The 21,362-nt window shown below is 51.8% G+C and overlaps 1 protein-coding gene and 1 long non-coding RNA gene across 6 annotated transcripts in view; both read left to right on the forward strand.

The window, feature by feature from the left end:
• Positions 1-13,162, forward strand: part of MYH10 (myosin heavy chain 10) — a 90,153-nt gene extending 76,991 nt beyond the window's left edge. For all 4 annotated transcript variants that reach the window (XM_075579705.1, XM_075579708.1, XM_075579706.1 and 1 more), the window contains 11 exons: positions 73-285; positions 913-1,125; positions 4,398-4,559; positions 5,050-5,178; positions 6,930-7,018; positions 7,896-8,019; positions 8,148-8,356; positions 8,982-9,090; positions 10,965-11,137; positions 11,715-11,835; positions 12,224-13,162. In XM_075579705.1, coding sequence (XP_075435820.1) covers positions 73-285; positions 913-1,125; positions 4,398-4,559; positions 5,050-5,178; positions 6,930-7,018; positions 7,896-8,019; positions 8,148-8,356; positions 8,982-9,090; positions 10,965-11,137; positions 11,715-11,835; positions 12,224-12,283 — 1,602 coding nt within the window. In that variant the 3' untranslated portion in view covers positions 12,284-13,162. The remainder of the gene's footprint in view (positions 1-72; positions 286-912; positions 1,126-4,397; positions 4,560-5,049; positions 5,179-6,929; positions 7,019-7,895; positions 8,020-8,147; positions 8,357-8,981; positions 9,091-10,964; positions 11,138-11,714; positions 11,836-12,223) is intronic.
• A 2,664-nt stretch (positions 13,163-15,826) lies between these two features.
• Positions 15,827-19,968, forward strand: LOC142472511 (uncharacterized). 2 transcript variants are annotated; one of them, XR_012789741.1, is made up of 3 exons: positions 15,827-16,124; positions 17,632-17,692; positions 19,291-19,968. It is a non-coding gene; the product is annotated as an uncharacterized LOC142472511 (long non-coding RNA). The 2 variants fall into 2 exon arrangements; XR_012789740.1 differs by having other exon boundaries at positions 15,835-16,083; positions 19,291-19,967.
• Positions 19,969-21,362: the final 1,394 nt, after the last annotated feature.

Genomic DNA, 21,362 nt, shown 5'->3' on the forward strand with positions numbered 1-21,362 from the left:
GCTGTACAAAGAGGCTTAATGTGAGAGGGGAGAGGAGGGGTGACCGTGTAGCTGTGCGTCTCTCTCCCTCAGCTCCTGGCAGAAGAGAAGAACATCTCCGCCCGCTACGCAGAGGAGCGCGACCGAGCCGAGGCAGACGCCAGGGAGAAGGAGACCAAGGCTCTGTCGGTGGCCCGGACCCTGGAGGAGGCGCTGGAAGCCCGAGACGAGTTGGAGAGGCAGAACAAGCAGCTGAGGGCAGAGATGGAGGACCTGATGAGTTCCAAGGACGACGTGGGGAAAAGTGTAAGGATCTCGTTAATACCTTCCTTACTCCCATTTACTGCTCAATGGGCGAGGGCGTCTCCAACGCGTTTCTTCCATCTGGTGGCGGTATCTGGAAGCCAGGAAAGTGATGCCACATTCTTGTAACGCCCCCCTAAATCCTCCAATCACAAACACACAGGGCTCAAGTTGGAGCAAAGTCCGTAGAGGCCCAGTAGACCAGGCCCGTCCGTAGGGGCCCAGTAGACCAGGCCCGTCCGTAGAGGCCCAGTAGACCAGGCCCGTCCGTAGAGGCCCAGTAGACAAGGCCCGTCCGTAGAGGCCCAGTAGACCAGGCCCGTCCGTAGAGGCCCAGTAGACCAGGCCCGTCCGTAGAGGCCCAGTAGACCAGGCCCGTCCGTAGAGGCCCAGTAGACCAGGCCCGTCCGTAGAGGCCCAGTAGACCAGGCCCGTCCGTAGAGGCCCAGTAGACCAGGCCCGTCCGTAGAGGCCCAGTAGACCAGGCCCGTCCGTAGAGGCCCAGTAGACCAGGCCCGTCCGTAGAGGCCCAGTAGACCAGGCCCGTCCGTAGAGGCCCAGTAGACCAGGCCTGTCCGTAGCAGTTGGTGGTGTCCTATGTCCCCCCGCTCAGCCCCTCTCTCCCCGCAGGTGCACGAGCTGGAGAAGTCCAAGCGCTCGCTGGAGCAGCAGGTGGAGGAGATGCGCACCCAGCTGGAGGAGCTGGAGGACGAGCTGCAGGGGACGGAGGACGCCAAGCTGCGCCTGGAGGTGAACATGCAGGCCATGAAGGCGCAGTTTGAGCGCGACCTGCAGGCGCGGGACGAGCAGAACGAGGAGAAGAAGCGGATGCTGGTGAAGCAGGTGAGGAGCCGGGAGCGCGGCAGGGCGTCGGGTCAGGGGGCGGCTTCGTTGTGTATTTATACATACGCAGGAGGTTCAGGGAACCACAGACCGGATCTAGTTTATGATGCAGAACACGAGAGATGTGCGGTTCTGTCCCAAAGGACGGCACGGAATGTGAAGCATTTTTCCCCTCAAAATTCAATTGCCTGCGAAATGTTTCGCCGACCTTCAACGGGTTAATGGCGCCAAATTAATAAGTGTTCGTTGAAATATTGTGTTGTCTCTACAATGAAAATCGAGTGAATTTAGAGAATTTTGCTAATGACAGATGTAGCCGCGTTATTGTGCCCGCCGGCGTTATTTTGCCCGCCGGCGTGGACCGGTGGGTGACAGCGTAGTAGTCCCGCCCCTTTTAAGCGTGTGTATATTGAATAGTCTCCCGAGTCCCGTTGCAGTACGCCAGTGGTAGCAATGGCGGCTGTTACATTGATAGCGTAACAGAGTATCGCAATGTATCACACCATAACACAACAGAGTATCGCAATGTATCACACCATAACACAACAGAGTATCGCAATGTATCCCACCATAACACAACAGCGTATCGCAATGTATCACACCATAACACAACAGAGTATCGCAATGTATCACACCATAACACAACAGAGTATCGCAATGTATCCCACCATAACACAACAGAGTATCGCAATGTATCACACCATAACACAACAGAGTATCGCAATGTATCACACCATAACACAACAGAGTATCGCAATGTATCCCACCATAACACAACAGAGTATCGCAATGTATCACAACAGAGTATCGCAATGTATCCCACCATAACACAACAGAGTATCGCAATGTATCCCACCATAACACAACAGAGTATCGCAATGTATCACACCATAACACAACAGAGTATCGCAATGTATCACACCATAACACAACAGAGTATCGCAATGTATCCCATCATAACACAACAGAGTATCGCAATGTATCACACCATAACACAACAGAGTATCGCAATGTATCCCACCATACCACAACAGTGTATCGCAATGTATCACACCATAACACAACAGAGTATCGCAATGTATCACACCATAACACAACAGAGTATCGCAATGTATCACACCATAACACAACAGAGTATCGCAATGTATCACACCATAACACAACAGAGTATCGCAATGTATCACACCATAACACAACAGAGTATCGCAATGTATCACACCATAACACAACAGAGTATCGCAATGTATCCCAGCATAACACAACAGAGTATCGCAATGTATCACAACAGAGTATCGCAATGTATCCCACCATAACACAACAGAGTATCGCAATGTATCCCACCATAACACAACAGAGTATCGCAATGTATCACACCATAACACAACAGAGTATCGCAATGTATCACACCATAACACAACAGAGTATCGCAATGTATCACACCATAACACAACAGAGTATCGCAATGTATCCCATCATAACACAACAGAGTATCGCAATGTATCACACCATAACACAACAGAGTATCGCAATGTATCCCACCATAACACAACAGCGTATCGCAATGTATCCCACCATAACACAACAGAGTATCGCAATGTATCCCACCATAACACAACAGAGTATCGCAATGTATCCCACCATAACACAACAGAGTATCGCAATGTATCCCAGCATAACACAACAGAGTATCGCAATGTATCACACCATAACACAACAGAGTATCGCAATGTATCCCACCATAACACAACAGAGTATCGCAATGTATCCCAGCATAACACAACAGAGTATCGCAATGTATCACACCATAACACAACAGAGTATCGCAATGTATCACACCATAACACAACAGAGTATCGCAATGTATCCCAGCATAACACAACAGAGTATCGCAATGTATCCCACCATAACACAACAGAGTATCGCAATGTATCCCACCATAACACAACAGAGTATCGCAATGTATCACATCATAACACAACAGAGTATCGCAATGTATCACACCATAACACAACAGAGTATCGCAATGTATCCCACCATAACACAACAGAGTATCGCAATGTATCACAACAGAGTATCGCAATGTATCACAACAGAGTATCGCAATGTATCACACCATAACACAACAGTGTATTGCAATGTATCACACCATAACACAACAGTGTATCGCAATGTATCACACCATAACACAACAGTGTATCGCAATGTATCAAATCATAACACAACAGTGTATTGCAATATATCCCACCATAACACAACAGAAGCTATTGCAATGTATCCCACAGTAACACAACAGAGGGTATCACACCATAACACAACAGAGTATCGCAATGTATCACACCATAACACAACAGTGTATCGCAATGTATCAAATCATAACACAACAGTGTATTGCAATATATCCCACCATAACACAACAGAAGCTATTGCAATGTATCCCACAGTAACACAACAGAGGGTATCACACCATAACACAACAGAGTATCGCAATGTATCACATCATAACACAACAGAGTATCGCAATGTATCACAACAGAGTATCGCAATGTATCACATCATAACACAACAGTGTATCGCAATGTATCACACCATAACACAACAGTGTATCGCAATGTATCACACCATAACACAACAGTGTATCGCAATGTATCCCACCATAACACAACAGAGTATCGCAATGTATCACATCATAACACAACAGAGTATCGCAATGTATCACAACAGAGTATCGCAATGTATCACAACAGAGTATCGCAATGTATCACAACAGAGTATCGCAATGTATCACACCATAACACAACAGTGTATTGCAATGTATCACACCATAACACAACAGTGTATCGCAATGTATCACACCATAACACAACAGTGTATCGCAATGTATCAAATCATAACACAACAGTGTATTGCAATATATCCCACCATAACACAACAGAAGCTATTGCAATGTATCCCACAGTAACACAACAGAGGGTATCACACCATAACACAACAGAGTATCGCAATGTATCACACCATAACACAACAGTGTATCGCAATGTATCAAATCATAACACAACAGTGTATTGCAATATATCCCACCATAACACAACAGAAGCTATTGCAATGTATCCCACAGTAACACAACAGAGGGTATCGCACCATAACACAGCAGAGGGAGAAAGTTAGGGTATATTTGATCTGCCCTGGTGCAGCCGTCCACATGAATGGGGAATATTCTCTGAGAGCGGCCGCTCGGGGGGTATAGTGTAAGCCCCTAAACCGTCTCCTCACAGGTGCGGGAGCTGGAGGCAGAGCTGGAGGACGAGCGCAAGCAGCGGGCACTGGCCGTGGCAACCAAGAAGAAGCTAGAGATGGACCTAAAGGATCTGGAGTCGCAGATCGAGGGCGCCAACAAGGGACGTGACGACGCCATCAAACAACTTCGCAAACTGCAGGTACCGCAGGAAGGGGGATATGGAATGGGACGTGGCGTGTCGGAGATCCCTTCTCCATGCGTTTCAGCCCCTTAGTATGTGCTGGTCACAGGGGAGGGTTTATAGCTTGGGTTACTGTCCGGCTGCTATTGGTTAAAGCTCGGTGCCTGCAGCTGGTTACACTGTATAAGTTTTGGTAACAGTCCCGGTATGTGTACGAAATAAATGGATAAATTAGCTCAAAATGAATGTATCCGTATTTGTGGCGTCTACTTATGTCACTCATGCCGGGTCACCCGCACATACTGGGTTAATCACAAAACCTCGATAGCCGTTAGCGATTGTCAAGAGGGCCAGTGGGCGCCAACAGCGGGATGGTCACCACATTCCTTCATCAGACATAACCCTGTAATCACCCTTAATGGATCCGAAAAATCCCACAGGGCGTTACTGCAGTTTGTGTTAAATTTGCCGGCACGGAGACCCCTCTCTCTCGATTTCCCCCCCACAGGCCCAAATGAAAGATTATCAGCGGGAGCTTGACGAGGCGCGGACATCTCGGGACGACATCTTTGCTCAGTCCAAGGAGAACGAGAAGAAGCTGAAGAGCCTGGAGGCGGAAATACTACAACTGCAGGAGGTGAGCAGCAGCGGGGCTCGCCCTGCAGAGCGCAGGAACTTTGGGAAGGGCGCAGGCAGGGCCGGTGCGCGGGTATCCGGCGCCTTAGGCGAACCTGCAGCCTCGCCTGTCTGGCCCATTCTGCTTGGCCACACCCCCCGGGCTCCTGACGCCTCTTCCTGATTGGCTGCTTTATTCAGCAGCAGCCAATGAGGCTATAGGGAAGTGCCCAGCCCCCTAGCAGCAGCCCTGCTCTGGGAGATGGGGAAATCCTGCCATCCCGGGTTAGGAAACGTTGCACTAAGCAGCACAATGTGCGGCCGCCCTAAGCAGCCGCCTGGTTTGCCGAGTGGTTAAACCGGCCCCGGGCGCAGGGTCAAACTCTGGACTTGACTTTCCAGAGCCAAAATGAAACCGACTTATGGTTTTAATATCTACTTGTAAAAGCCTTAGTTGGATCCAAATAGATCCTTTTATCCCAAATGTGATTTGGATCTGAAGTGGTTCCGCCTAGCTTTTTTTGGCTGCGTACTAGATTTGAAGCAGGGGGTCTACAGAGCTGAACGGAATTAATTTGTGCTCCGGGGACCCCCTGCTTCCCGAAATACCTCCTGAAGGTGCCCCCAGTACAGTGCCATCCAGGGTGAACACAATATGGTGGTTTTAAAGGTCCAGCTGCCAATAGGAAGGCTCAACGCTATCCGTGGTGGCTTCTGGTAGGCCCATGGGACCTTTAAATCTGTACGAAGAACCCAGATGGGCACCTTTTGGAGGTAACTATCCGTGGAAGCAGTGGGGTCCCCGTAGCTGAAATTAACGCGGTCCTAAAGACATGGGGGAAAGATGGTAAATGCCGTATTTCCTCGATTTGTAAGACGCACCATCGATTTGGCACTTACAATCGATAAAGTTACTTCTCACTTACCATGTTTCAGGGGAGGATGAAGCGGGCGGCGGCAGGAGAGGTCCCACTTCTGCAGAGGGGTGAAGTTAAGACAACGGGCTGGTGGGCGGGCGCCAGAAGAAGACCATCTTAGCATGAGGCCTGAGCAGATGGTGAGCGGCTGGGGAGGAGCGCAGTGTAACACCGGAAGTCAGGCACCGGTCAACTTCCGGTGTTACCGTGCGCTGCTCCCCAGCCGTTCCCCTGTGCCGCTCTCCTCCTGCTCAGGTCTCATGCTAAGATGGTCTTCTGCTGCCGCCCGCCCGCTGTCTTAACTTCAATCCTCTGCAGACGTGGGACCTGGCCTGCCGCCGCCCCACGCTTCATCCTCCGCTGACATGGAACCTCTCCTAAAACGTGGTACATGAGAAGAGGGTTAGCCCCTCCTCCCCCCCCCCCCCCCCCTAGCAGACACTTTCTTTTTCCATTTTTTTTAAATATCGATTCTAAGACGTGGAAATCAGAAAAAAAGGTGCGTCTTAAAATCGAGGAAATTAGGTAATAAAAAAACTACTTTCCAAATCATTTTAAAGTACTTGTAACCTGGTATACGCGTCGCTGTCCTAAATTCACCTTTGTCCTAGACAGGACGGCTTGTCATTCAGCCCGCCATCTTTTTTTTAAGCCATGTTGCACAGTAATGTCACAAGTCTCCCTGGCAACAAAAGGGATTGAAATCCAAAAGGCGTCAAGCAGCTGACGGGCAGTGTCTCACCACGCGCAAGGTGTCGCACCCAGCTATGGGAGCAGCATGATCACTGCAGCAGTTGTGTTACCCTCTGTTAATCCCCTCCAGAAAGTGACCCACATAACTCTCCCCGTCCTGTAGGAGCTTGCCGCCTCCGAGCGCTGCAGGCGTCATGCGGAGCAAGAGCGTGATGAGCTGGCCGACGAGATCTCCAACAGCACCTCCGGAAAGTGAGTCGCAACAAGGGTTAACACCTCCCCCTGCCAGTGAAGCCCTGTGCAGACTACCTTTCAAACCAAATACCATTACCGCCCGATCTGCCCAATCAACAAGGTCAAACGCCCCGGGTTATTCCTTCCAGTATGTCTAGGCCACATGCTAGATAAGGAATGGCCAGCCAGCAGAGGCCAAAACAAGAAGGGAATGGAACCATGCTTGGGATGGGCATAAAGCCAAATAACAGAGGGAGCCCCAAGGATCAGATGGGGTCTGAGGTTTCCCAACACGATGGGTCGTCCAAGGGGGTTCGTATCTGGCGTCCGTTATCGGCGGGTGTGGGGCACAAGACCCAAATTATCGCTTACAATGCATCTGCATTCTAGTACTTAGCTGGGATCTCTGCCCCGCCTGGGATCTGGGGAGAGGTCCCGTCTGCACGGGGAGCAATAATGTGTGAGATTTCTATCGAAACTAAGAGATATGTTCAACCCTTTATAGGTTAGACCAGGGGTGGCCAACTCCAGTCCACAAGGTCCGGTTTTAGGGATATCCGTGCTTCAGCACAGCTGACTCATTCAGTGGCTCAGTCGAAGACTGAGCCACTGAATGAGCCAGCTGTGCTGAAGCAAGGATATCCCGAATAACAGACCTGTTGGTGGCCCTTGAAGTCTGGAGTTGGCCACCCCTTTTTGGCTAGACCATAAGAAATGATTATCTTTAGTACAGTGTGGGAGGAAGTACAAGAACATTGTATGACCAGACAAACTGAGATCGTAGGAAGGAGGTCTCTGCCCCCAAGGAATTGCCAACGCTCGTTTCCAGAGCCGGCTTAGACACCCACGTCACTCTTTGTCTCTGAGTCATTGCGTCCCGCTCTACTCCTGCCAGGTCTGCCCTGCTGGAAGAGAAGAGGCGCATGGAAGCCCGGATCGCCCAGTTGGAGGAGGAACTGGAAGAGGAGCAGAGCAACATGGAACTTCTCAACGACCGCTTCCGCAAGACCACTCTGCAGGTGAGAGTCCGGGCCGTGGGGTAGCACAACGGGGTCAAAGGTCTCCCTGCAGTCTCCCCCCCCCCCCCCCCCCCGATAAGTATAAAGTAGGTTAATGAGCTTTTGAACGAAACCTCATCCCGCGCCAGGTGGATACGCTAAACTCGGAGCTGGCCGGGGAGCGCAGCTCGGCGCAGAAGAGCGAGAACGCGCGGCAGCAGTTGGAGAGGCAGAACAAGGAGCTGAAGGCCAAGCTGCAGGAGCTGGAAGGATCCGTCAAGTCCAAGTTCAAAGCCACCATCTCCGCGCTGGAGGCCAAAATGGGTCAGCTGGAGGAGCAACTGGAGCAGGAGGCCAAGTGAGTGACCACCTGGCGACCATAACAGGGCCACTTCCAAAGGTGACCACCTGGCGACCATAACAGGGCCACTTCCAAAGGTGACCACCTGGCGACCATAACAGGGCCACTTCCAAAGGTGACCACCTGGCGACCATAACAGGGCCACTTCCAAAGGTGACCACCTGGCGACCATAACAGGGCCACTTCCGAAGGTGACCACCTGGCGACCATAACAGGGCCACTTCCAAAGGTGACCACCTGGCGACCATAACAGGGCCACTTCCGAAGGAAATGGGACACGGTGGGGTTGGGGGTTTTCATGATGCATCTCTCTGATCTACTATATATTTTGGGAAGCTGTCTGTCTGCGCGCTCTGCGTTTGGACGCCTCTTTAGATACCGTAACCACATTTTGCACGATAGTCCCTGACATCAAGGAGCTGTTTTTTGTCTGGTTGGATACAACTGGACGCCATTTTGAATCAAGATGGTTCAAATTGCTTGAGCCGCCTGTGCTGAAGCAGGAATAGCCTGAAAACGGGATGCGGTTGGTTGGGGGTATCTGAGCGGGATGCGGTTGGTTGGGGGTATGGGTGGGATGCGGTTAGTTGGGGGTATCTGAGCCGCGTGTATTCGCCCGCAGGGAACGTGCTGCCTCTAACAAGCTGGTGCGCCGGACTGAGAAGAAGCTGAAGGAGGTGTTCATGCAGGTGGAGGACGAGCGACGACACGCTGACCAGTACAAGGAGCAGGTACAAGGCCGGCCATGCCTGGGACCCGGGGGACACTGCACAATCCCATCTACTTACAGACTCACGGGGGTCCGTGACGCGCCTCCAAGGGGTTTCCCCAAAAACACAATATGGACCGGCGGCTCCCAGGCAGTATAGCGGGGTCCTGAGCCCGTGGGGGGTATCGCTGTCACAGCCGGGGCTTCCAAAGTCGCTTCCCACAATGCTTTGCATCCACAGCAGCAAGGCATTATGGGGCGTGACTTTGGAAGCTCCCGCAGTGAGTGACAGCGATACCCCCCATGCTGCCTGCACACACTGAGGGGCGGTTTGGGGGGATTATTAAGCGTGTGTTCCCCCCACGAGCTCAGGACACTATACTGCCTGGGATCGGTCACACAGTGTTAGCGATAGTCTGAGGAGTCGGTGATAACGTTTATTAATTGGGGGGAGCGGGACAAATATTTCCTAGCAGGGGGAGCGCCGTGTGATAAACGCAGAACCGCTAGTCTAGTAACAGGTCACCCAGGGGAGCGTGCAGCCAGGCCTGGGGCACATCAATATATGTGAGAAAAAAACTTATCAGTCGTGGCTCTCTGTATATACCAATTTGTATATAAACTAGCGTGAAAAATATAAACAACAGTGAGATATAAACTTAATAGAGGTAGCGGTGATACTCATACAAACACAATTGACGAATGCCTCTGTAACCCAGTGTAGGATTCCTCTCTCAATCCTCGTGATAAGTGGAAAGGTGGCACATCAATGCCAGCAACACCCACTCAAAACACAACTGGTCCCTATTAATGTCAATAACGCTGCGAGTTTACCCTGGGGGGGGGGGGGGAGTCTGTGACGGAGAGACCGGGGGGGGGAGGGGGCAGAAAGGAGGAAGACTTTCACTTGTTTTGGTGCAGCCCCCTTAGTTCTAACGCTGATTTGAATCTCTGCTGAATGTTCATGTTAAAGTCCCGTCTCCAAAAACCAACCGAAAGGAAAGTGTCTCCGGGGAGCAGCGATGTGTAACGCTGGCAGGGAAGGAGTTAATATATATAGAACCATTAGCCAAATCTCCATTGAGATCGTTGAAGCATTTACCTACAGGAACACTGCTTTAAAAGACAATCACTCCCGTCTCTCCCTGCCCCCCCCCCACTCCCGTCTCTCTCTTCCTCCCCCCACTCCCGTCTCTCTCTCCCTCCCCCCACTCCCGTCTCTCCCTGCCCCCCCCCCACCACTCCCGTCTCTTCCCTCCCCCCCCACTCCCGTCTCTTCCCTCCCCCCCCACTCCCGTCTCTTCCCTCCCCCCCCACTCCCGTCTCTTCCCTCCCCCCCCACTCCCGTCTCTTCCCTCCCCCCCACTCCCGTCTCCCCCCCACTCCCGTCTCTCCCTCCCCCCCCCACTCCCGTCTCTCCCTCCCCCCCCACTCCCGTCTCTCTCCCTCCCCCCCCACTCCCGTCTCTCTCCCTCCCCCCCCCACTCCCGTGTCTCTCTCCCTCCCCCCCCACTCCCGTCTCTCTCTCCCTCCCCCCCCACTCCCGTCTCTCTCTCCCTCCCCCCCCACTCCCGTCTCTCTCTCCCTCCCCCCCCACTCCCGTCTCTCTCTCCCTCCCCCCCCACTCCTGTCTCTCTCTCCCTCCCCCCCCCCACTCCTGTCTCTCTCCCTCCCCCCCCCACTCCCGTCTCTCTCTCGCTCCCCCCACACTCCCGTCTCTCCCTCCCCCCACTCCCGTCTCTCCCCCCCCTCTCCCGTCTCTCCCTCCCTCCTCCCACTCCCGTCTCTCTCTCCCTCCCCCCACACTCCCGTCTCTCCCTCCCCCCACTCCCGTCCCTCCCTCCCCTCCCTCTTCCCCCCCCCTCTCCCGTCACTCCCTCCCCCGTCCCCCTACAGATGGAGAAAGCCAACACCAGAATGAAGCAGCTGAAGCGGCAGCTGGAAGAGGCGGAGGAGGAAGCGACGCGCGCCAACGCCTCGCGGCGCAAGCTGCAGCGCGAGCTGGATGATGCCTCGGAGGCCAACGAGGGTCTGAGCCGTGAAGTGACCACTCTAAAGAACAGGTTGAGGTGAGGCGGCGATCATACAGCGCACAGGCCTCTGCTGGCGCCATTAAAGGGAACTCTCCCCCGAGGCCGTCTCCATTCAGCGAGTGCGCCCCCGAGACGTGCGCCCCATTCTCAGTGAGGCGCACGGACAGTGGGGAAGCTATACTGGAATTGTATTTCTTCCACACCGGATCCATGAGATGGAACATGCGGCTTCGGCCTTTTCTCACGTCTGCCGGTTTTGCGGCCGCGAGACGGAGAAATAACTCCAGAAATGGTTTATTCACGGCCTGAGATGTCCGTCTGTGATCGTTAAGTCACCAGCCATCGCTAATTAGCGTAGTACAAGCAGTTTCGGTACGGCGGCATTGTCACACGTGTCAGACATACACAGGTGTAGCCGGGGTTATTGCGCTGGTATATTCTGCGCTTTTCTGCGTTATCGCAGCAATGGTATCCAATGGGAATCCTGTAATATTCTGCGTCCTGCGCGAGTGCGGTAACCCTCGCTACATACGTACATGTATGTGCGTATGTAACATGTATTCTGTATGTTCGCCCCTCCTCTCTTACACCTGTAACCTGTCCCTCCCCCCAGGAGAGGCGGCCCGGTGTCCTTTTCCTCGTCGTCCTCCAGCCGGTCCGGCCGCCGCCAGCTGCAGATCGAAGGCGCCTCCCTGGATCCATCCGACGACGAAGTCGAGAGCAAAACCAGCGAGGTCAATGAAACGCCCGCTCCGGCCGAGTGACCCTGGCGCCCGGCGTCCCTCTGCCCCAGGGAGGGGTGGGAACGGACAGGGTGCAGAGGGAAACGTAGCCGCTAACTCAGCACCGTCACCGCAGCTCGTCCGACCCACGCGTTTCGGGGGGTTTTGTACCGCGCTTCTCATGGGCGAAAGTGCTTTGTTTTTGTTTTTCTAACGTTTAAATATCAATACCGTGAACCACTTTGCTGTCGGGAAGGAGGCGCCACGAAAAGCGTGGCCAGGTTTCCTTCCACGGCCCAAAACTCACCGGGCGCCGGCGTGGGAAGGGGGATAAATATTGTACGTTTCGTACGTCTGTATTTCAGGCGAATGTTGTAAAATGCATCTTTTCCTTTTCTAGCATCATGTGAAAGAAGAAACACACACTACAGGCCCCGTGTCTCCCGTCCCTGGGGGGTAATGGGGTGAGGGGGTAATGGGGTGAGGGGGTGGGATATTTGCAGACCCCTTCCCAGTCTCACCTGCAGCTCTGCCCTTTTCACGGGATCCTCCTGCAAAACTAAGCTGTGAATCCACCAACAAGGTTCTGTCTTCTCGTCTCTCTCTGCGAAGTAAGAGATGGTTCACGGAGCACACGCGTGTGCGTGCGCGAGCTCCTGCCATCACATGCTATGGAAGGAAGGCTTTTCTGCCTGGGCACGACATCAGCGCACTGGTATTGAAGTATAAGAAGGGGGAAAGGCTGCTAGGGAAACCTTTATACTGCCGGGGTTAATGTAACATGGACGCCTTAGGTATCTTGCTCTTCTCGGAGAGCACATCAGTGCAAAGATACGCCCCAATCATCTCACTTTCGGCAAAGCTGTTGAACTTTTCCGCCCCAAGCATACGGAAGTGCCTTAGACACTTACGCCAGGGGATGGCCAACTCCAGTCCTCAAGGGCCACCAACTGCTCTGGTTTCCAGGATATCCCTGCTTCAGCACAGGTGGCTCAGTCGAAGACTGTACCTGTTGGTGGCCCTTGAACTGGAGTTGGCCAACCCATGACTGACAATTGAGAATATTAAAATCCATATCTACTCTTCCATCCTGTGATTTTATTATCAGGTATAACTATGAGAAGTCAGTGTTACCGCGAGCCGGCGGGCGCTGGAATTCTAACCTGGGGTTACGTGTTGGCCTGTGGCGGGTTTCTCCTGAATGAAGGATCTCTCTGCATGGGCATACAATTACATTGTCTCGTCTGCCGAAACGCCCTCCCCCCCTCACCACGTATATATATCCCCATATTTCTAGACAATGATTTTTTGTAAGACGATAAACTTATTCATTATAGAATCCTGCTGTTTTGTGTAATTATTTGGAGATATATATATATATATATTCCCTCTTTTCTGTCTCCTTAGACTGACTCCTGTTTGCTACGGTGTGGGCCCAAGTCCTCCCCATTATACCCGTGCTTTCCCCCATGCTGGGCAGACAATAGTACAGGACACTAGGCCTTGAATAACAACGTATTTATAGAAACCCCTTATTCCCCCAGATATTCAGACATTACCGTTCTCCTCACTCGGAGGATCAGATACACAATATTACGGTATTTATAAACTGCAGTGTCTGGCCCCAATGTCTCGCAAGTCCCCACGATCCTGTGTTATGAAGGGACTGTGTGTTGGTGCCGGGACAATGTTGGAGCTCTTAGTAACTGTGGCTGTAACACGTGGCAGGCCTGTTGTTCGCAAAGCGTTCGGTGACTGAGGATCCCCTCGTTCTTTTCTCATGACACTAGTAACACGCTTGGTTGTTGATCAGCCCAACCTCCAACAGACTGTCACAGCTCCCTCTCTCTCCCCCCTCGCATCTCCATGCATCTGTAGCTGGGTAGGCATAGGTAGCTAGGGTGGGGGTAGGTAGCTCGGTTCCTCTCCACCCCTTTCCGATGTCTGGTTACATGTCTAAGTCTGGGAGGATGAAACTGCTGCAGGGGTGACACACATTTACTGGGTGGGGGGTAGGTAGCTGGGCTCCTTGGTGGGAGAGAAGGGGGACGAGAAAGAGATGTGGTGAGACGGAGGGTGGCAGGTAAGGCGGTAGAGCCACATATGACTTCTAATCATGCCCAATAGTCTTGAGAGAGCAGCAAAAGTAGGTGGAGGCGGACATTTTGCCGCCCTGGGCCTAACGGGAAATCTGCCACTGATCATATACCCTCTTGAACGGGTCTTTTACAAATCTAATTTGGCCTCTCATAAATCAGATTATCCATCCCCTTTATTAATTTGGTGGCTCTTCCCTACACTGCGTATGTTACAGTATGTGTCTATAGCAGTGATTCCCAACATGGGGATTCAAGAACCTTTAGGGGGGTCTCCAAGGGGTTCGCCAAAATAAATGTAATGGCGGATTGCAGACAGTATAGCGGGTTCCTGAGTCAGTGTGAGGACCCCCGCACAGGTCCATAACTACCCCACAGACACTTATTCCTTCCCCCCCCCCCCCAAATCAGGGACCCTCAGTGTGGGTGGGGGGTCTGCTCCTTTCATTTGTCCTGGACCCCAAGGTGGGGGGGGGGGGGTGTATATATATATATATATATTACATCACACCACACTACCCCCCCTATCTTGAGCATCAGATTACCGAGGTCGGAAAATCTCATTTGGGATCTGTAATCTCCTGTCATTGGCCCCACCAAGTTTCCGGTTTAATGGGACCGGTAACGGATCTTTGCTTTTGCTCAGGGCCCAGAAGAGACCGAGGGGATCAGAGGATTTCAAACTTCTGTACAGAATGTGCAAAAAACGCCATCATGGCCACACAAAGACAAACTGTCCGTCTCTCGCTGTGTGCCAGCGACTTGTGAGGGTCTGGGGGGCACCTGCGCAGTATCTAATGAGATCGGACCTCGCGCAGACAATTCCGCAAGTTACGGGGGAAATGGCACAACGCTGTCTTACTCCTTACAGGGGGGATAGAGGTGCTGAGATAAAGTGACCCTGCAGCACTCAGCGCGAGAGGCGGGCAGAGCATCCCCCATCCCATTATATTGTGCAGGATATATATATATATTATTCCTTTTACCTATCTTTATACACACTGAATACTCCTATGTGTGTCTTGTGTATGGCTGTTTGTGTATAGTTTCCCTTCCACAGTAACGATAACGTCATTATTCAGCACAACGCACCACAACCGTCGTCAAGGGGAACAGCCCCAGGAATGTGAGGTTCTGGGGTAAAACAGTGACATTTTAATGGAATAATAATTTTCGTGCATCTAAGTGAAGGGCCCAGGAGTGGCCAACTCACAGTCCTCAAGGGCCACCAACAGGTCAGGTTTTCAGGATATCACTGCTTTAGCACATGTGGCTCAATCTGTCCCTGCTTCAACACAGGTGGCTCAATTAGTGGCTCAGTCTTTGACTGAGCCTCTGATTTAGACACTTGTGCTGAAGCAGAGATATCCTGAAAACCTGGCCTGTTGGTGGCCCTTGAGGACTGGCGTTGGCCGCCCCTGCTCTAGCCGTTGCAATGACTTAGTTTGCTGTGCCCTAATTCCAGTCCTGTTTGTAGTGTCACTTTGCACAGACGCCAGAATGGAAATAGAGAATATAAAATCGTTAAAGGATTTCACATTAACCCTTTAATTATTTGCACGTCGCTTTCCTCTGAGGATGTTACATCAGCGGCAAACAGAAAGGAGTGTAAGCTCCTGGGGTTACTTTTCCCAGAGACGGGAAGGTTTTCACTCAAATACTGAGTTACGTTAAAATACTAAACTCAGCCCCCTTCTCTTATTCATGTCATGAGAAAGCGTTGGGCTGCAGGTCACTTTCTCATCTCCACGCAGGGGAATGGCAGGGGATGGGGTGGAAGTGATAACAGCCCCTAATAATATAGAATATAGTGCCCCAGCCTCCGCCCATCCCTACAGTGAGAAGGGCAGCCGGGCACAGGGGGGGATTCCTTCACTTTCATTCATGGGAAGGGGGGCGCAGACATTGCTACCTGCGCTAACAGCGCCTCGTGTTATTAAACAGGAAACACAGTGACGCCCATGTGACATCATTGATACAATTAATTCATTCAGTCACAGACGTGTGACGTCACCACTAATTATCCTCACGCTACACCTGTGCTGCTGCCTGATTGGTGGAAAGCTTCATTCCGATTGGCTGAAAAGCGACCCAGGTGACCCACAGGTGAGGGTGGTGCTGGGTATAAAAGGCTATCTTGCTGCAGTAGAGAGCAGTGATGTAGGTAGGTGGGAGGTGTTGCAGACAGTGCTGGGGCCTCAGGAGGTAAGGAGGTTAGGTCTCAGGAGGTAAGTGGGAGGTGTAAGGTCTCAGGAGGTAGGTGGGAGGGAGGTGTTGCAGAGAGTGCTAGGGAGTATGTAAGGTCTCAGGAGGTAGGTGGGAGGTGTTGCAGAGAGTGTAGGGGGTATGTAAGGTCTCAGGAGGTAGGTGGGAGGTGTTGCAGAGATTGCTAGGGGGTATGTAAGGTCGTAGGTGGGAGGTGTTGCAGAGAGTGCTGGGGGGTATGTAAGGTCTCAGGAGGTAGGTGGGAGGTGTTGCAGAGAGTGCTAGGGGGTATGTAAGGTCTCAGGAGGTAGGTGGGAGGTGTTGCAGAGAGTGCTAGGGGGTATGTAAGGTCTCAGGAGGTAGGTGGGAGGTGTTGCAGAGAGTGTAGGGGGTATGTAAGGTCTCAGGAGGTAGGTGGGAGGTGTTGCAGAGATTGCTAGGGGGTATGTAAGGTCGTAGGTGGGAGGTGTTGCAGAGAGTGCTGGGGGGTATGTAAGGTCTCAGGAGGTAGGTGGGAGGTGTTGCAGAGAGTGCTAGGGGGTATGTAAGGTCTCAGGAGGTAGGTGGGAGGTGTTGCAGAGAGTGCTAGGGGGTATGTAAGGTCTCAGGAGGTAGGTGGGAGGTGTTGCAGGGAGTGCTGGGGGTGTAAGGTCTCAGGAGGTAGGTGGGAGGTGTTGCAGGGAGTGCTGGGGGTGTAAGATCTCAGGAGGTAGGTGGGAGGTGTTGCAGGGAGTGCTGGGGGGTGTATGGTCTCAGGAGGTAGGTGGGAGGTGTTGCAGGGAGTGCTGGGGGGTGTATGGTCTCAGGAGGTAGGTGGGAGGTGTTGCAGGGAGTGCTGGGGGGTGTATGGTCTCAGGAGGTAGGTGTGAGGTGTTGCAGGGAGTGCTGGGGGGTGTATGGTCTCAGGAGGTAGGTGTGAGGTGTTACAGGGAGTGCTGGGGGGTGTATGGTCTCAGGAGGTAGGTGTGAGGTGTTGCAGGGAGTGCTGGGGGGTGTATGGTCTCAGGAGGTAGGTGTGAGGTGTTGCTGGGGGGTGTATGGTCTCAGGAGGTAGGTGTGAGGTGTTGCAGGGAGTGCTGGGGGGTGTATGGTCTCAGGAGGTAGGTGTGAGGTGTTGCAGGGAGTGCTGGGGGGTGTATGGTCTCAGGAGGTAGGTGTGAGGTGTTGCAGGGAGTGCTGGGGGTTGTATGGTCTCAGGAGGTAGGTGTGAGGTGTTGCAGGGAGTGCTGGGGGGTGTATGGTCTCAGGAGGTAGGTGTGAGGTGTTGCAGGGACTGCTGGGGGGTGTATGGTCTCAGGAGGTAGGTGTGAGGTGTTGCAGGGACTGCTGGGGGGTGTATGGTCTCAGGAGGTAGGTGTGAGGTGTTGCAGGGAGTGCTGGGGGGTGTATGGTCTCAGGAGGTAGGTGTGAGGTGTTGCAGGGAGTGCTGGGGGGTGTAAGGTCTCAGGAGGTAGGTGGACGGTGTTGCTAGGTTTGGGAAGTTGATGGGTTTCTCTGTATTTCTCAGGCCCGGCTGGAGGAGGCCGCATCACACTGGGAGAGGTCATTGTGTCGCTGCTGTGCACTAGGTGAGTGTGTTACTATGTGATATAAACCTGTTCCCATGTTGTGGTGCTTCAGGCCTCAGCACACGTGCTGTATATCTGCCTCCTAACCGGAGGCTTCCCTTATACCCATATAATGTATCGCTGAGGGGTAGCGGGCAGGTTATGGCGGCCTTATGTTCCCTCGTTCCCTGTATGGTTAAATCTAATGGGATATCCCGTGTGCTCTGGACAAGCTTACTAGGATGGGAACCCTCACTGACAAGGGGATATCTTGGTGTTAGTTTTGTAACTTGTCAACTCTCCTTGTAATCGTGCAACTTTTTTTTTTTTTTTGGGGGGGGGGGGGGGGAGAGAGAGAGGAGTTTAAATGGCTGTCCAATTGGAAGCAATAACTGATGTTGCAGCCATTTTGTTTCAGCTGAAGGAGGTTTACACCTGGCAAGTGTGTATCTCTATTTATATAGCGCCATTAATGTACATAGCGCTGCGCAGGAGTGAATCATACAAATGTCAAATAACAAATAACACATGATGGGAAGAAGCGCTTCAGACATAAAGTGACATTTAGGAAAAGGAGTCCCTGCCCAGCAGAGCTTACAATCTAATTATCCAAGTATTTTTATTATCCCGCGTGTCACGGAGACCGGGACTAACACCAGGGATCATTTCGCCAGACAAACGGTTTTATAAAAATAATTTATTGGAAAAAGAAATCCACAACTATTTACTAAACACGCACTTGCCGCCGCTCCTCGTGTGAACCGAAATCCATGGTGTCCGGCGGTGTATCTCCGGGATACGGGTTTACCTGAAATCTTGGACCGGCATCTTCTCCCACGGCGCATCCCGTCAAATGGTGCCACGTTGCCATGACACCCAGCACCCTGCCCAGCACCCTGCCCGGGTACCATGCCTAGCACCCTGCGCAGCACCCTGCGCAGCACCCTGCGCAGCACCCTGCGCAGCACCCTGCGCAGCACCCTGCGCAGCACCCTGCGCAGCACCCTGCGCAGGTACGAGAGCCTGAGCACCACCATGTGTGTAGTCACTGATGCAAACCCCTTTGGCGCCGGGTATGCGCCATTGTTACATTATAATATAATCTGGATCCTCTCGCTAGAAAATCCTCTGATTTGTGCTGAGAAATGGCTGCTGGATTTGGCAACTAAAACTGGCGTGTAAAATGGTGACTCGCTGTGTGTGCGCCGTGAAATGCTACAGGAGCTAATGGTGTCTGTGCTAGATAACGTTTAATTGCTCACAAGGATTGTACCTGCAATATTTCCCAATTTTGAAGGACTTGTGTTTGAGGGATAATCTGCAGTGCGGTGACTTTCTGCCGTTACGATCACATAATGACCGTTCTGGCAGAATGATTTATTTATTTTTCCCCTCTCCTAATACACTTTCCAGGTTTGGTCTTCAGAATGACCTTGCGATTTGCTTGGCGCGTGCCATGTAGGATGCATCAGTTTGTCACTAGGTGGGGACGCCTCATTTGGGAACACATGTAAAACTGAATTTCCCTTTCTTGTGTCCCCGGTTCCAATTTTGGGTTTAGCCAGCACATTGTTACTAGTCGCTCGGCTCTGTTCCGTCTGACATGTTTTCTCTTGCAGGTGTGACGATCCCCCGTCCTGGACATGGATTTCTCTGGCTTTATTTATTTAATTTTATGATATTTTGGGGCAGATTTTTGCCCCTGTCTCGCTGCCCCAGTCCTGACCTTGCTGCCGGAGGGGCGTTTCCTTTGTATTTCTCCCCGATGATGGGGGTAAGGGCAGGACTGGGGCAGTGACACTTTGTTAGGGCCGCTCTGTGAAGAACCTTTGGGTCCTCTTGGTACTTTGGACCTCTGCTGATGGTGAGGAGGTTCCTGCAGACATGGTGAGTTCCTGTCTGCTGAAGGAGGAAGAAGCAGAAAACGCTCCCAGAAGATCTGCCTGGTCCATAGTTGCCTAAATAAATGGTGCTTCTCTTTACTCTGTGCCGGTCTGCTTATTAAGGGGAGGGATGGTGTGGCCTCTGCTTCTTCCTTCTCAGCAGTTGGATGAGTGATTTCTGTACATTACACTGTAACTGATCCTACTACTCAACAGTAGGGTGGTTGGAGACTAGACATAATTTGCCCAAATCTTCCTTCCCATAGTCCATGGAGATACTGTGCATGACATGTGGCTGATGTCTGCTAGATGTGTAGCGCTCAGTGTCACTGTCTGAGCGTAGTCGGATTAATTTTAGCAGCTGCCTGCGGGGTGGCAGCTGCGGGGAACAAATTACCAGTGTAAGTGCAAATCCTGGTTTAGTGCCGGTGATTGAGCTGGTAGTTCCAGTACTTGCCGGGGAGGAGGGGGTACTATATCCCCATCCTGCGGCCTTGCATAGGCTCGCCTGCCACATGGGCTGTGTTACTGGCAGTGTCTCTGCAGGAAAGGGGTTCATGCTGGTTTGGGGAAGCTGTACATGTATGTTTAGTCACACACCTGTTACATAGAATGGTAGGGAGTTGGGTACATGCTATTCCTGGTGGGGGAGAAATGGGGTGTGTCATAAACCTCACACCCACTTGGGGGTGGGGGGGTTCACTGCTAGCACCCCCAGTTCTGGCCTGGTGGTGGCAATAGCATCAGTGGGTTTCACTAATTGATAGTGAGCTGTTGATGCACTGATTAAATCCCTATGCGAGCACAGAGCGGGTCACAGCACACTGTTGGGTCAGTGGGAGACTTTTCCGTTAATTCTTGGCAGTGGACACGGAACGTTCAATGGAGTTTGACTCCCTTTTATTCCAATGACCCTTATCTAGAACCCTAAAATCTAACTGTGCACGTTTGAGAACCAGACCAGTGCCTGATTTGGTGCTTTGCCAATCATGTATAACCATAAGAGTCTCATCGGGTCCTGGATTGCTTATCTAATAAATGTTTCCTATAGGGGGATTGATCCACCTCTGTATGGGAATGAATGCTACAAAACCAGGACTGGCTGAGCCGGGTAATGAGGAATCCTTCACCAGCAGAGGATTGGGGTCCCCAGGTAATTCAATCCCTTGAGTGCCTGAATGAGTTGTAGGCCTTGGCCTGGTATAGGCTGTCTGCAGTGTGAAGGATTCAATGTTTATACAGCAGGAGTAGGCCGGCATGGCTCGCAGATACCGTAAGAAAGCTCATTTTAGGGCGATATGGTGAGAAATGAGTAATACTGACATTGACGTACGTTGGGAGAATGTTTTCAGGGAGATAATAGAAATGATCCATTTTGCAGGTGGGAGGAATGAGCCCCCTTAATAAAAGGTCTGTGTGCAGCTGGGGGAGCAGAGACTTCATTTCACAAGACTCAGATTAGGGTAAAAATGCCATTTATAGAATAGACTTGAGGGAGCTTGCTGGGGTTCTGTGTGTTTAGTGAGAGGGAGACTGGTTTGGTCTCTGACGGTAAAAATAAGTGACGCACCCCCAGACCTGCCGCGGTGTCATGTACAATCCTCGACGGGTGTTATAGCTGCCAACGTGCCATTTATGTAACGTCATAACTATGCCTTTCTGATAATAACTCTCAATTGATTTATTTCCCGGTAAAACATTATTTATAAATACATTTCTAAAATTAGCAATCAAACATTCCTTTAACCCCTAGTGCACCTACATTTCCTAGAAAAGGAAACCGTCCCTGAATCTCACAGCCTGACATT

This window comes from Ascaphus truei, chromosome 22 (assembly GCF_040206685.1).
Source record: "Ascaphus truei isolate aAscTru1 chromosome 22, aAscTru1.hap1, whole genome shotgun sequence".
Lineage (NCBI taxonomy): Eukaryota > Metazoa > Chordata > Amphibia > Anura > Ascaphidae > Ascaphus > Ascaphus truei.